Consider the following 14,242-nt stretch of genomic DNA (forward strand, 5'->3'; position numbering starts at 1 on the left):
AACTACTAATAATAATACATTATTTCTATATTTAATGCATCATCTACTTCCCGAACTTATGTGTTTGTTAATCTTTTTATCTCCCTTGTATTCCGTTTCGCCAGCATACCGCGTACATGTATCAAAACAGTGTTTGAGTCGCTTTGTTGTTAAGCCGCTCTAGTAAGATATTCCATTTGTAGGTGAAGGTAACATGCTTTGAGAATTAAGGTGACCTATTTACAGTGCCAATATAAGCTTAATATCTAGCCAGCAAATATCAATGATTGTAATGTGGAAATTGAAACTTGACAATTTTTGTCACAGTTGTGAATATATTTACTGTAAATTTACCTAATATACTTTGCAACGCCCCTATAAATAATGTATCGGGCTTGCTCTAGTTAATGGCAAATGGGGTTCCAACAGGTTCAATTGTATTTTTTAACAAATTAAATAAAACCAAGAACATCAGTATAATTACAAAAAAGAGTGACTTTGAATTATAATGTTTTTGTGAGTGTTAAGCTACTTCTATCATTCTTTTCAGTATTAAGCTCAGAATTTTATTTCTAAATTAGCAATTTTCGATTTCGTCGTGTGACGTCATTCGTGTCTCTCTCGCTCTCTTCTAGGGAAAAGTAGTTCTGACTGCCACGATTCCGCGGTTGAAATCATTGGTACCGCATCTAAAAGTGAATCATTGTTATTTGAACTGATTTAAGAAATATAGGAAGACTTTTAAAGTGAAAACGTAACTGAGAAAACTTTATATCAACAGACAATCCATTATAAAAAGTAGTGCGTTATCTCTCCGCCATTTGTCGATTCGGAATCAGTGTGTTACTCGGATCGTTCAGTTCATCAGCTTGGATATATTTTGAATATTTACCCGTGTTTAAGTTACCAAGTGTTGTGATTACTGTTCTATACTGAAGTTTGTGACTTTATTCAACATTTTCAATGAGATTTAATGCGTTGTATTTTAGTGTGTTTGAAAAATACCTAGTTAATCTTGTGACATTTTTCTGACCAGGTTGCAGATAGCGAAAAAAATAAGCTCGGTATATACGGAAGTACTGCGTAAGTATTTTAAGATTATAGTTCGTGACATTTGTATTTTTAATTGTCATTTGAAAATGTTAACATAAATTTCTGTCTGTGGCATTATATGAATTTTTGAATTTTCAAACTTTTGGTGGAAATTCAGGAAGGCACACGAAGGGTGTGCAAAACAAATCGTTCATTTTTTAGCGAAATTGTACGGTATAATTGAGTAAACTAATGCTTAGAGTGATTTAAATGTTAATTTATGCGAAAGGCATTGAAGGGTGTTTGAGAATCCTTCAAGTTTACTTGTTTTATATTCTATAGTCCGTTTCATAGTAGATGCGTTAGAAGCATTATGCTAGAAAATAAGCTATAGTCTGTTTCTGTATGTGTGCAACCACATGACCTTTGTATTCTGTGTATTGATTTTTAGTTGGGCTTATACTTGTTAGTAAGTTATGTAGATATGTATGATCTATCCAATTAGCAATAGGTGGTTAACCAACTGTGTCCCATTTATATGACATTAAGTGATTTTTACATAATTCTTCTGTTGACATTCAGTTTATTTATAATACTAAATTAGTATCTAAATATATTAGTAAATAGCAAAACTTTTTTATTTTGTTTCAGAAAAGGTACATATTCCTGAATTTGTGATTTGTGAAGAAGCATTGACATTTGTGTAAAATTAACTGTATTTTATATTAATATATCTCAGAAATCACCTCATTCTAATATTAAATTATGAAAATATGGGTGTTAATTTTATCAATATTTATTTTTATATTGTGTGTTTATTGCAGCAGTCCTTGAAATTTTCCCTACATTAATCATTAAATTTCTGGGGTTGGAGTTTGGGTCTGGCTGGTGAAGTAGTGTTCACTCACAGAGAAATTTTGGGCCTTCATCCCCAACATGTATGTCCTACTTGATTTAAAGAAATTTATATGGTAACCATGGGAATGAAGTTTGATAAAGGCTACAGTCATGTAGTGTCAAAACAGCAATGAATTATGATGACCTTTAAGTTAGCATTTCTATCTCTCAATTATTGATTTTAGACTTTAAAAGCAATTATTATTACCCACCTGTTGCCAGTATTGGAATGGATAGATTTGATGATATTTTTTAAGGTTTAGGCTTTTAGCTTTCATCAAGTCTTAATTGAAATAAAGTTGCTGTGACTCTTAATTTATTAAGGTAAAACAATTGATAAAATTAAGAGAACACACTACCTTTTTCACCAATGTTATATTTATTAATAGACAGGTAGATTGTACATTTATTCATAGTTATTATGAATGAAATACAATTACATTCAAAATGACATGTTTCCATTATTTTTTTCCAGATTCTGTGGATTTAAAATTGTTAGATGTAGAGGCAGGCACTGGTTAGAAAGATGAGTTTTGGTAGCGACGAAGTCAATTTCCTAGTGTACAGATATCTCCAGGAATCTGGTAAGCATTATGCTAAAGATAAATGAGCCACGTCATAACAAAACGAACATAATGTGTTTGCGACCAGCATAAATCCAGACCAGCCAGAGCATCCGCACAGTCTGATCAGGATCCATGCTGTTCGCTATCAGTTTCTCTATTTGTTATAGGGTTTGTAAGCGAACAGCATGGATCTTGATCAGACTGCGCGGAGGCGCAGGCTTGTCTGGATCCATGCTGGTCGCAAACGCACAATGTTGGTTTTGTCATGGCACGGCTCAAATACAACATAAGTGAAAAATAGTGTTAATAATCCAGGGCTCGAGCTAGTGGGCGATTCGGGCGAAATAGTCGCCGAATTCCGCCTGACTTCGCCGACATCCTACATGAAAGCGAAGATGAAGTCGCCCGATTTTATTGATCCATTATTGAAAATTACCAACAATAACTGTGAATAACATGTTGTGTGTGTTTGCTTTGTTTACCCTCGCCGCCGTAAAAAGGGACTGTCATGCATCTCAATCAACGCGAAATGTCATTAATCCGTTTGTTTACCAACATGTCATAAAAGTCTAATTAACAGACGCTCGAGGAACAATTAGACTCCGCCCACGGCGAGATTACCGATACGTGCGAGAAACCAATCGTAATTCACGTTTTAATCGAGGCGACATTATTTAACCAATCATTAAATCGCTAACATAGAACTACCTGTAACAATTATTTATGATGGACGGATCAAAGACAAACATCAATTAAATTTTCACTATCGAATGATTGTCAGAATTAAGAGGACCGCTCGACATATAACTGTAACGGTAATTTTAAATGAAAGTTATGATAACCTTTTTTGTCGACGAGTTAAATTTGATAAAATTAACGGCGTATTACACTGTATTTATTACAAATGAAGTGAAATTAAAGATCGTTTCTTTCGTTATCTACTTTTATTTTCTTTACAACATAAGTGAATATGAATATAATGTCCGGCGCAAGCTTTTTAATAGTAAATCAGAAGGGAATAACTGTTAATCCACCCATGATATGATCCATGATAGGAATCAACTATGGCTTTTTTTATCTTCATTTAATGCAATGGTTGCATTACATGATACTCATTCTTATTACTTGTTTCAAACTACTTTTAAACAGAGACATAGATAACAATAGTTATAATAATAGCTATCTATGTCTCTGTTTTAAATTAAAATTGAATATTCTGTTGTAACACAAATCCAATTCATTTAATAAGATATGTACAGTGAGTCAACATAATTGCGATAACATACAACAAACATCGATAAATGAATCTCCTCACTTCTCCCTAAAGTCTCCCCACTTCTCCCTAAATCAGCTGGAGGGAGAAGTGACTTCTCCCTAAATTTTGAACCTAGCTTGAGCCCTGTAATCAAGATGATAGTCCAAAGGAAGATGCTTAAATATCATTGTGAAAATTTGATATTTTATGCTTTTTGACCTCAGTGGAGTTCCTTTAATGTTGAAATGTGTCTGAAAGCATTTTATAAATGAAAAAATATTATAGCTTTATAATTGGGCGTCAACACCAAGTAATATAAATTTGTAAGGATTATTTTACATATGACAAATATATTTAAATGAAGAAAATTACTGTGATAAATTAAATATATTTTCATGTTAATTTTCTGCTTGATTTCTTCCATGAAACCAGTTTAATTTGTTTCAAAGCCGAGTGAGTTAACTAAAAGCTGACTGTATCTTAAGACTTTTAATAGAACATTAAAATATTTTGATGTTTTTTCTTATATCACAGTTTTGAAATTTTATTCCCATGGGCCACTTTAGAATACTTTAATGATTGAAGGCTGTAGTTCTTAGCTTCTATATTGTGTGTTGCTTAATTTAGCATTTCAACTAAATAAACACACCTCTCTTTATAACAAACAATTCCAAATTCAAGGCAAGAAAGGTTCATATAAAATATTTAGCATGATAAGGGATAATATAATTTCTTACTGTCGATTATCTGTGTGATATATGTAACATTTAAGTGAGGCATGAAAGCCCATTGTTGTTCTGTTAATTTGTGCTGCCAATTATCATTGGATATGCGAAATTCTGCAATTTTTATGTACCAGAGACCATTTTTTAGACCAATGTAAATGAAGATGTCTGTTCCGGTCTTTATATCCGTTACAGTATAATAAGGTTTTAGATGCTTCCCAGAAGGTTTGGTCTTTATATCCGATACAGTATACTTTAAGGTTTTACATGTAGGTGCTTCCCAGAAGTTTTTGCCAGGGCTTCTGTTAATGGAAGTTGGTAGTTATTGGCTTGTGACTTCCAAAATTTAATGCTTTTTCTTCTTTACTATGAATGTGACTTTCAATATCAGAGGTTTTGTAGTCTCTGACTTCCAAATTTTGAAACTTAATGAAAGCCCTGTTTTGCACAGATGTCAACGTGGCTTTGATTTGCTAATTGTAGCTTACTCCTAGTTGATGGCTGCTTTAGAGCCAATCAGTTTGCAGATCACAACTACCTTTGCGCTGGTCAAAGAAAATGGCTTCAGTAAAAGTTAAATAAGATTTCAGTCCTTCAAAATAGCATAACCCTGCAAGGAGGCATATGCTGCCCCTTAAACCCCTAAGCAAAAAGTTACTCTGATTTCACTTTTTGTTGTTGGCAGCCCTGGTTTATGCTCTTGACATTTTCCTGCAACTAGGTAACAGTCAATTAAAAAATCAATGCCTATTATCATAGAATGTCAGTGCGCTGTGCCGTTTTGAGAGAAAATTAATGTACTTCCAGCAGATAGGCACAGCTTGACGTCTCACAGTGAACAGAGAACAGTCTTTGATTATGATATAAAGCCATAATCTAGGCACAACTATTTTGCCTTTTTTTAGGAAATGGGAGAACATTAGAGATATAAAATTAGCCTAATTGGAGGAAGAAAAATTGAAAGAAAATGGAAAATATATGATGTATAGTCATGAGATAAAAGAAAACTAGGCTATACTTTTACTATTCAATTGATGGGCACTTCCAGAGTCCGTCTAAGTGAGGATTACATGCATGAATGCTTGATAAAATTATTTCTCTAGTGTCTCATCACATCCTTACCCTTACATGTATTTACTACCTTGTTTGGTTGTTATAAAATTTTGTAGAATGAATATATATTGAAAATTTGTTTATTTTTCAGGATTTGTACACTCGGCATACACATTTGGTATCGAGTCTCACATTAGCCAATCAAACATTAATGGAGCTCTTGTTCCTCCAGCAGCTCTTCTGAGTATCATACAGAAAGGATTACAGTACACAGAGGCTGAAATAAGCATTGGAGAGGTATACCTGAGCCCCTTGGTCACACTTTCTCATCATGTCATTTTGTTTTAATGAGTACATGTATATACTAGAGGTGCGCGGTTTAACCGGTATACCGGTAAACCACGGTCCGAGACATCTGCGGTACGTACCGCGGTACAGACCTGGAAAACCGGTACTTTTAGCTCTAATTTAAAGCAATTACAGATCCGTAAAATGTACTAAATTAAAAAACTTTTTCTGTTGTATATGTCAATGTTTCTTTGAGTTAACCTTTTTGCAAACAACTTTCGCCGACTGTTATCATTCTTCGATAGTTCTTAGCGAAAATTGAATGCTTTATCGATTACCGCATGTAACTTGTAAGCCAGAATTGTCGACTTGCATGATTTCAGTTGAAGAAGCAAGAATTGTCGACTTACATTTACTTGTCCAAATATCGCTTATTTGATACGAAAACTAATCGTAAAGATTGATAATTCATGAGGGCATTCCTTGCATAAAATTAGGGTGTTACTATTTTAAGTATTTATATAAATAGCGACCAATCAGGCTAGGGGTTTTCCTTACGTCACGCACTTACTGCATGCGCATGGCAATTAACTAATTATAGAACGGCGTAGAAACTGGATTAAAAGTAATGTTCGTTCAACTAATGAATATTAATTAAGCAGTAACATGGTCAGCTGTTTTCTATGTGATAATTTTAATTTGCTTTTGGGGTACATGTTTGTTTTGGTTTCTGACACAGATTAATTAAATACTTAGCACTTGCAATAAAAAATTTACAATAGCAGCTGGGACTCTGTTATAAAATTAACCGACAAATAAATATTTGTCATCGGCTAACGTGCATTTGACCTATTATTTTATTTTTATCAATACTTTTAGCAATAAAAACATTTTATTTTTCCATTTTAACTATGCAATTTATATAACAGTTGTTAAATGTTGAAAGAGACCAATATATAATATAAAAAAAAAACAAGAACTGATCCATGACCCAATTAATTTATGATTGTCAACATGCGAAAGTACCTTATGAAAAAAGTTAAATGATGCTTTGATTAATCTGTATTTTATAGATCTGCTTAATTTTGATATTTGAAATTCTATACCAGCCTACCTTGATACTTATTTTAGAGATAAAAATTAACATATAGCGTACAATGATAATCCGTGGTATACCGCGGTTTATACCGTGGTTTTTAGGAAAAAACCGTGGTATACCGTGGTATTTTCTTTCTGGCGGTACCCAACTCTAGTATATACTGTACATTTGTATATTGATTCATTATCATATTTATAATTATATAATATATAGAAATAAAGAGTTTGGGTAACAGTTGTTAAATGTTAATGAAGAAAAAAGTGCAGCAACATGTATTCTTTTATAAAAATTATGTTTTATATTATCATATTAAAAATAATGTAGGAAAAGCAAATTATTACTGATTTTTTTTTTAATTCTGTAAAAATAAGAAATTTATACATCAGTCAATTATAATTTCACTAACAACTTCTCATCTGTACTGCAGATTCCACTTCCCACAATGAAACTCTTTTGCAGAGGTTAGGTATATTCATGTTATGTAGATACTATGTAAGAACTTAATTTAAGCCTTGCAATTAGCTAAAATAATACTTTAGGTCCAAAGCCAGTTAAGAAATTAGCTAAGCTCGAAGTTAGATCTCAGGTATTTTCTTGGTGAGAAACTGCCAGTGATTGTACTCTGACTAATCATAATGAAAATCCTGAAATTTGAGATGCATCATAGAAAAAAGCTTTATAAACTCAAGGTCGTGCAGTAGACATGAACCCATTTGAGGCATTAGCCTCTCCCATGCTAATTTACATGCTTTTCAAAAGATTTAACCATGTATGAACAGAACTTTACACTTTTTCAAACAAACTCTTTATGTACATCTGTATATATTACACAGGATGGTTCAGAGAAGCCAATTGAGTCATTGTCCCTGATTGATGCTGTTTTACCAGATGTAGTGGAGAGTCGGAAACAAGCCCAGAATAAGACGGCACAAGTGAAGACAGAAGCGGCAAATACAAATGGCGAGGAAAGTTCGAACACTGTTGGTAAGTTGTCTTGATTATGACATAAACATTGTTAGCAGTCCTGGCTTTATACTGTTTTAAAAAACCTTGGATATTTTTCAGATCAGCCATGTAAAAGAAACATAAGTGTTGCAGGGGAATTAACCAGGCAACCGGGTCATGTTGAAACCCCTGTGTTTGCATTTGTATTTTATTTCTTTGCTGAGTGGTTAAGATCGTTGACTTCAAACCACTTTCCCCTCACCGCTGTGGGTTCAAATCCTGACATGGACTTTAAATCTTTTATGTGAGAAAGCTATCCAGCTACATGTAGCTTAGGGATATGATGGTTCTACTCTTGTAGTTGTACCTGTTTAGCCTGAAATAATGCATGTTAGGGCACCTGAGGTCTTCCTCTACCAGTAAAGCTGAAAAGTTGCCATATGACATATACTGTGTTGGCTCAAGGTAAAACTCAACATGAAATTACCATGTGACATTTAATCATATTGATGTGGTAACAGTTTTGTTTTTGTTTTGCTGAAACTGTGTTAAGCATGACATTAAAAAAGCAACATATGGTGTAATTTTTACATTGACACACTTTCTAGTTAACAGGCTGTTCAGGTGTACTTGAACTTTCAACTGTCTGCCACCAATAATGGACACCCACGTGTTTCTCCGAAGAAAGCTGTCTTGACGACTTGTGAGCATGTTCAAGTTTCAAGAAATCCATATTCAAAGTTGAAATAACAAAATAAGTGTAATAACTACATGTACTTACATTTCCAAATGCTTAAGTGAAGTGCCAAAAGAGCAACCAGTATGTAAGAAGGCCAGCCTGCACATCCTTGGCAGCCCTTTATTTGAATATTTTTATGAAATACCAATTCCCTAGATTCGTTAACAGACATTTACAATTCTTTAACCCTCTGCTGCTAGCGGCAACATATTTTACTAATGCTACCAGAGTAGACCATGATCAGCTTGAATATCCATGTCAAGGGCATCATTCAATGTGAATGAGATAATAGATAATAATGAGATATCATGAGGTTGTATAATATTCATTGTTGAGTACAATACTATATTCTATTGGACGAGTAAACAGCTGACAAACCTATATTGGACAAGACGATAGCAGAGTCTGATATAGATTCTGCAGCTATGTTCAAGTCCAATAGAATAGTATTGTTCTTAACCATGTTTAATTACCTTTTTATTTCACATCTACATTTATGACAGAACTTTGTTACTTCAATTACAATAAGGATTTAATATGGCTTTTTGGACTCGCAAAAAATGTGAAAATGAGGCTAGATGGGGTGCGATATGGATTTGATATGAACCTTTTGGACTCCAGAAATGAATACGAGGCTATATGGAATGGGTTATGGTTTTGATATTCATGAACCTTTTGTACTCTGGAAATATAATAAAGCAGCCGAAATTGATAAGATTCATTATTGAATCCAATAATAATTTCTGTTGGAATATTATAATTATATGTTGCAAATGCTGAAAGTGCATTAACAGTTATATTTTATAGTGTGAAATAAATATAATTATATCTCATGCTGAAATTTATTGGATTTCTTCAGCATGACCTACCACATTGATATTTACCACATAGATTAAGCCAGCTGAGTCGTGATAGAGGAAAAAATGTACATGTAGTCAACAGGCTGATGTTTTTATCGCGAATAATCAGATTATTGAAATCATACTGTAGCCTCTGTGCAAGTTTGTATCAGGATCGTGTTTAAAATAATTCATCTTTTGTGTAGAATAAATCAATATATATCATTAATAATTTGTAATTTGAAATTCATTGCACATTATTTTCAGAGCCAGTGCAATGTATTAGAATTGTTACATTTTATGAAATACTCATTGCAATCTTTTTTATTTCATACATCTTGCATAATGGAAGTTATGATGTTTAAAGTTGAAAAACATTAATTTTGAAATCATATTGCTCATATCTGTCCATTTCCATTCTTCTTTGGTAATTTTGAGAAGGTAAGATAGTGCTTGACCTGTTTTGTTTAATGAATGAAAGACATACAATGGTTTGAGATAGGCACTATCTAGGTTTGATTTAGCCAGTTTGTATAAAAGACATCAGGTTTTGTTCTATGAAGATAAAGAAATGAGTTCACACATGAGGACAGGGCATAAGTTCATTACATAATAGGATTTACAAGGTTAATTATGACTTTAGTGATGCAATCTTGTTTCACTCCCTGAACCCTGTACTGATAATGACCTACTATTGCTGGAACAAAAAAGTGCAAGTCTGCATGTACTCAATCAGTGAAATTGAAATCAGACAATACTTGCTGCCCCAGTCTGGGTAATTTTTGTGTTCTGATACTGAAATAGCTTTGTAGCATGCACTATTTGGCCACAATTTTGAATCTTGGTTGATGCATGCTTTTGATTTTCCAAGAAAGTTTGACTGTGGACTATATAATATAAATAAAATTAAGTGGGTTCTTTTGCAGATAATTGAAGTTACTTATTTGGAAATATACATAATTATACAGGTTATATACAAAGGAATGTGCTGGCAATTTTTTTTACGAGATCTTTAATAAAAAAGACTTGCTATAATGCTCCACTTCTGGCTGAAGGGTTGCCATTCATGGTTGAGAGCCACTGTTTCTCCCTGAGTAATCGTAAGAGGCAACGAAATAGGTTAGAATATCTGGAGGCTATGCATCTCATAGCTCTGGCAGATGAGGTGGTTATGACCCCTGAAGTTGTTTTTTGAAGTTTGTACCAACTGACCTTAGCCAAAATCATATTTCCTATTTCGGTGCAATATGACAATATAATATTGTGTTGCCAGTTGGTGTCCCATGAAACCAAACAAACCAAACTGCTATAGTGCTAAACCTATATCAGGATAAGAATTAAAAATCTCATTTAGGTTTTACTGTAGTGTACTGGCATTTAAATGTCAAGAATCTTATTAGTATATTCAGAGGAAACACACATAAACTGACAATAAATGTCGACAGGTTTGGTCTTGTAGTGTTGTAATTCTAAATTCTTTCCTTCCTTTCCCTTGACAGCTTTTTTAATATGACAAAGCATACAGCTAAATTATCTTGTTGAGACAAATAAAAATGACTTGTTTTCTAGTAGAAATTTCAATATTGAACTGAATACAGTTATGCTATAATACGGCAGGCCTGTATGTATATCGTTGAAACAGACTATAGCTGTTTTTCACATGTAGGCAGAGAGAAAATCAATGGGAGAAGGAAATAGTGCTCTCTCTCTCTCTCTCTCAAAGTAAAAAAGAAAATGTCAAATAAATTGTTAGGTTTCCAGATTTTTATCAGCTGAGTAAGATATTAAAATAGTTGATTTATTTGCTGTTTTTTTGTTTACCTACTCAAATTGCAGTGTAAGGAAAAAGTTTTGTTGTGTAGAAGTTGGTGTGTTTTTTTTTCTCTTTAAAATATGAGGGAGATTTATTTTAAAAGATTTTTTGAATACCACCAACAAATATACATAAACAGGATAAATATAATGCTAGCCCAGAAAAGGATTTAAGACCAGCATGCACATCTGTGCAGCCGAAAATACCAGACTTTTAATTTACCATTGTCAGCTGAAAAATCCTTGTTTTGTTGCAGATGTTGAAAACACTAAATTCAAAAAAGGGTTGTTTGAAACAATGCTTGGTAAGCCTGTCCCATAAATTAAACAGTACCCTAGATAATGTTGCTATAACTTTTGGTCAAACCCTTTTGTATGTATATTGTATTTATGCTAAAGGTAATGATGTTAAAGTGTATCAATTTAAAATACCATAAAATATTAAATTGAAATAGGGAGAGCTACTGTATTGTACTCACCTAGGCATCAGCATCACACAAAATTGGTTAAAGTTATTGTGTGCAAGTTGGTATCAGGGAAAAGTTGAAACTTCATATACTTATTTGAGAGCATACCGGTAATAGGGATAACTCATCATTACTGTCCAAGGCCCATTAATCTAATATGGATTTTGACACAATTATGACCCTTTTTGAACTTAGAAACTTGTTTTAGTATCAAGCACTGAGAATAATCGAGCATGCTGTCCTATCAACAGCTCTTGATTTCAAGTATAAAAGTAAGGGTAGTAATTCTGGTGAAGTTCAATTTATAATATGTGATAGACGAAAAAATTGCAGTGAAGTTGGAATATTTAATTGCTATTTTAAATACCAAAATAAAGCTATGCAGCCACTAATATTGATCTAGCCATGTGACATGTGTGTTACAATAGCCTGATTATGTGCTTTAAGACTAGCAAGTTTTTATCACCATGACTCAGATTCAAGCTATATATAGAAATTAAGGTTATAAATTTGATTGAAACCCTTAGATTTTGAAAATGGACTTGCCCAGCTTTGAGTTGGAGCAACTTATTAGAAGATTGAGGGATTTCATTATCAAACATGAAAAACTGGACCGACTCCTGGCGGAAACTCTATACTGGTGGCAATCAGGCGTGTCATAATTGCCGTAATTATTCAAAGTGTAATTAGTTCCGTGAAAATTGTATCATTATCTTTTCTCATTTATTACTTGAGTGATATAAAGCATATATATACATCTGTTGTTGGTATACATACATCTGTTGTTGTTATGATTTAAGGAATTTACTCAAGGTCATAGAGATACACAGATTCTAAGATAATAGTAAAATATTCACAATGATCAGCTGCTGTCTTTTGTTCCATAAAATTTTGTGTTTTTGCATTTAATAAGTTCATGCTGTATTGTCACTATTTTTATGTCCTGATGTCCTGGTCAATTGTTACCCAATAATACCAATCCCCCAGGGAAATAGTTTGGACTTTAACTCCAGGATTTACAAGGATGGGAATATAGAAGCTTTGCCTTTTGGTCAAGGTAAAATGGTAAAATTTCACACCCTGCAATTTGAAAATACCAACTAGACCACTATTTTGGTGCTAAATACTGGCAGTGCAAGGCGATTAGGGGTTTAGGGATGGGGTTTGGATGTTTGGCTGGAATGCATTATTTGAATCAAGGTCAGTTAACGGATTATTCCAAGATGGATCGAGGAATGAGGTTAACAGGGATAAATATTAACTCTAAGTTAATACCGTCTTTAAAATAGTAAAAAAAGTGTTCATACATATTGCTTCAAGTCGTAACTATTTGTGAATAAAGAGATGTGATATTCATAAAGAGGTTTGTATAAATATAACAAAGCGAGATAGTATTACAGATGGGCTATTGTTTGGTTTTTACTGTCATAGCCTTTGTTACATTATAGTCTGTTCTAATCATAAAGGTTATGAATGGGGGCGTGATAAAGTGGTAGCTGAAAAGATACCACTTCATGATATGCAACATTATCTATTGAACCTTGTACACATATAGTTAAAAATTGATATGAATGCGGATTTAAGCTTTTATTTCATATAATATTATTACAAAAATGAAATAATCTGTATATTTATAATTCTCCAGTTTTGAAATTAAAGAATCCAAGCTGACATGCACTGTTTCTCCAAACCCAACCATTTTATCCCATCCCTTACTCAGTTTCTCCACCCAAACCCCCGCCCCCTCCCCGGTACCGTAACCCCTTGACTTTATCATCATGCATCTTTAGTGCTTCACCCTTCTTCTGACCCCTCCTTTAACTCTTATATTACCACAGACAATATCCAAGACAGCTTCAAACTTTCTGTTACATTAAAACACCCTATCCTGCCCTTCCATGGCCACACCAAACCCTTATCCTTTCTATTACTACAACAAAGTCAATCATCCCACCTTACTATTATGACATTGAAACCCCTTGTCCTGCCTCTCCATTATTATTATTACGCCAAAGCTCCCATTTCTGCTCTGACATTACTTCAAAGAACACTGTTGAGACCTTTCCATTCCTTCATCAAAGACCCTTGACATTATTACTCAGAAATATTAACCAACACTTGGAACCCCCATATCCTCTTATTGCAACATTGAAAGTCCCTATCCTGTATCGAAATTACCTATCTCAGGCTTTAGTAATTCCATGACTACATTGCAACCCGGAAACTCCCTAACCTTGTTTTTCATTACTTTAGTTAAAGCCAAGTCCCTTGATTCTATTGCCATTACTGTAATGCATTCTATTCCCATGCCATGCACTATTCCACTCCTTTACTACAAACATTGTTCTATTCTTCTCTAAAACTTTGCAGAATAAAGCCCAACGAGACAGGTTTTGTTGGATTTATACTAGACCACAATCGGCCTATCTCTCCAGTTGGCAGTTTTCCCATTAATCAATAAAACACGCCCGAATATCCAATTATATATTTGGAAATAGACTATAGACTGGTAAAATAGTTTGCGGTCTAATTGCTTTCATGTCCTA

The 14,242-nt window shown here is 33.5% G+C and overlaps 1 protein-coding gene across 1 annotated transcript in view; it reads left to right on the plus strand.

Moving 5' to 3' along the window:
- The first annotated feature begins 646 nt into the window (after positions 1-646).
- Positions 647-14,242, plus strand: part of LOC132713010 (F-box-like/WD repeat-containing protein TBL1XR1) — a 40,593-nt gene continuing 26,997 nt past the window's right edge. Inside the window, exons 1-4 of the mRNA XM_060695448.1 lie at positions 647-1,062; positions 2,384-2,492; positions 5,659-5,804; positions 7,728-7,878. Coding sequence (XP_060551431.1) covers positions 2,435-2,492; positions 5,659-5,804; positions 7,728-7,878 — 355 coding nt within the window. The 5' untranslated portion in view covers positions 647-1,062; positions 2,384-2,434. The remainder of the gene's footprint in view (positions 1,063-2,383; positions 2,493-5,658; positions 5,805-7,727; positions 7,879-14,242) is intronic.

Source organism: Ruditapes philippinarum, unplaced genomic scaffold (assembly GCF_026571515.1).
Source record: "Ruditapes philippinarum isolate M1 unplaced genomic scaffold, ASM2657151v2 ctg2158_1_1_1_1, whole genome shotgun sequence".
Lineage (NCBI taxonomy): Eukaryota > Metazoa > Mollusca > Bivalvia > Venerida > Veneridae > Ruditapes > Ruditapes philippinarum.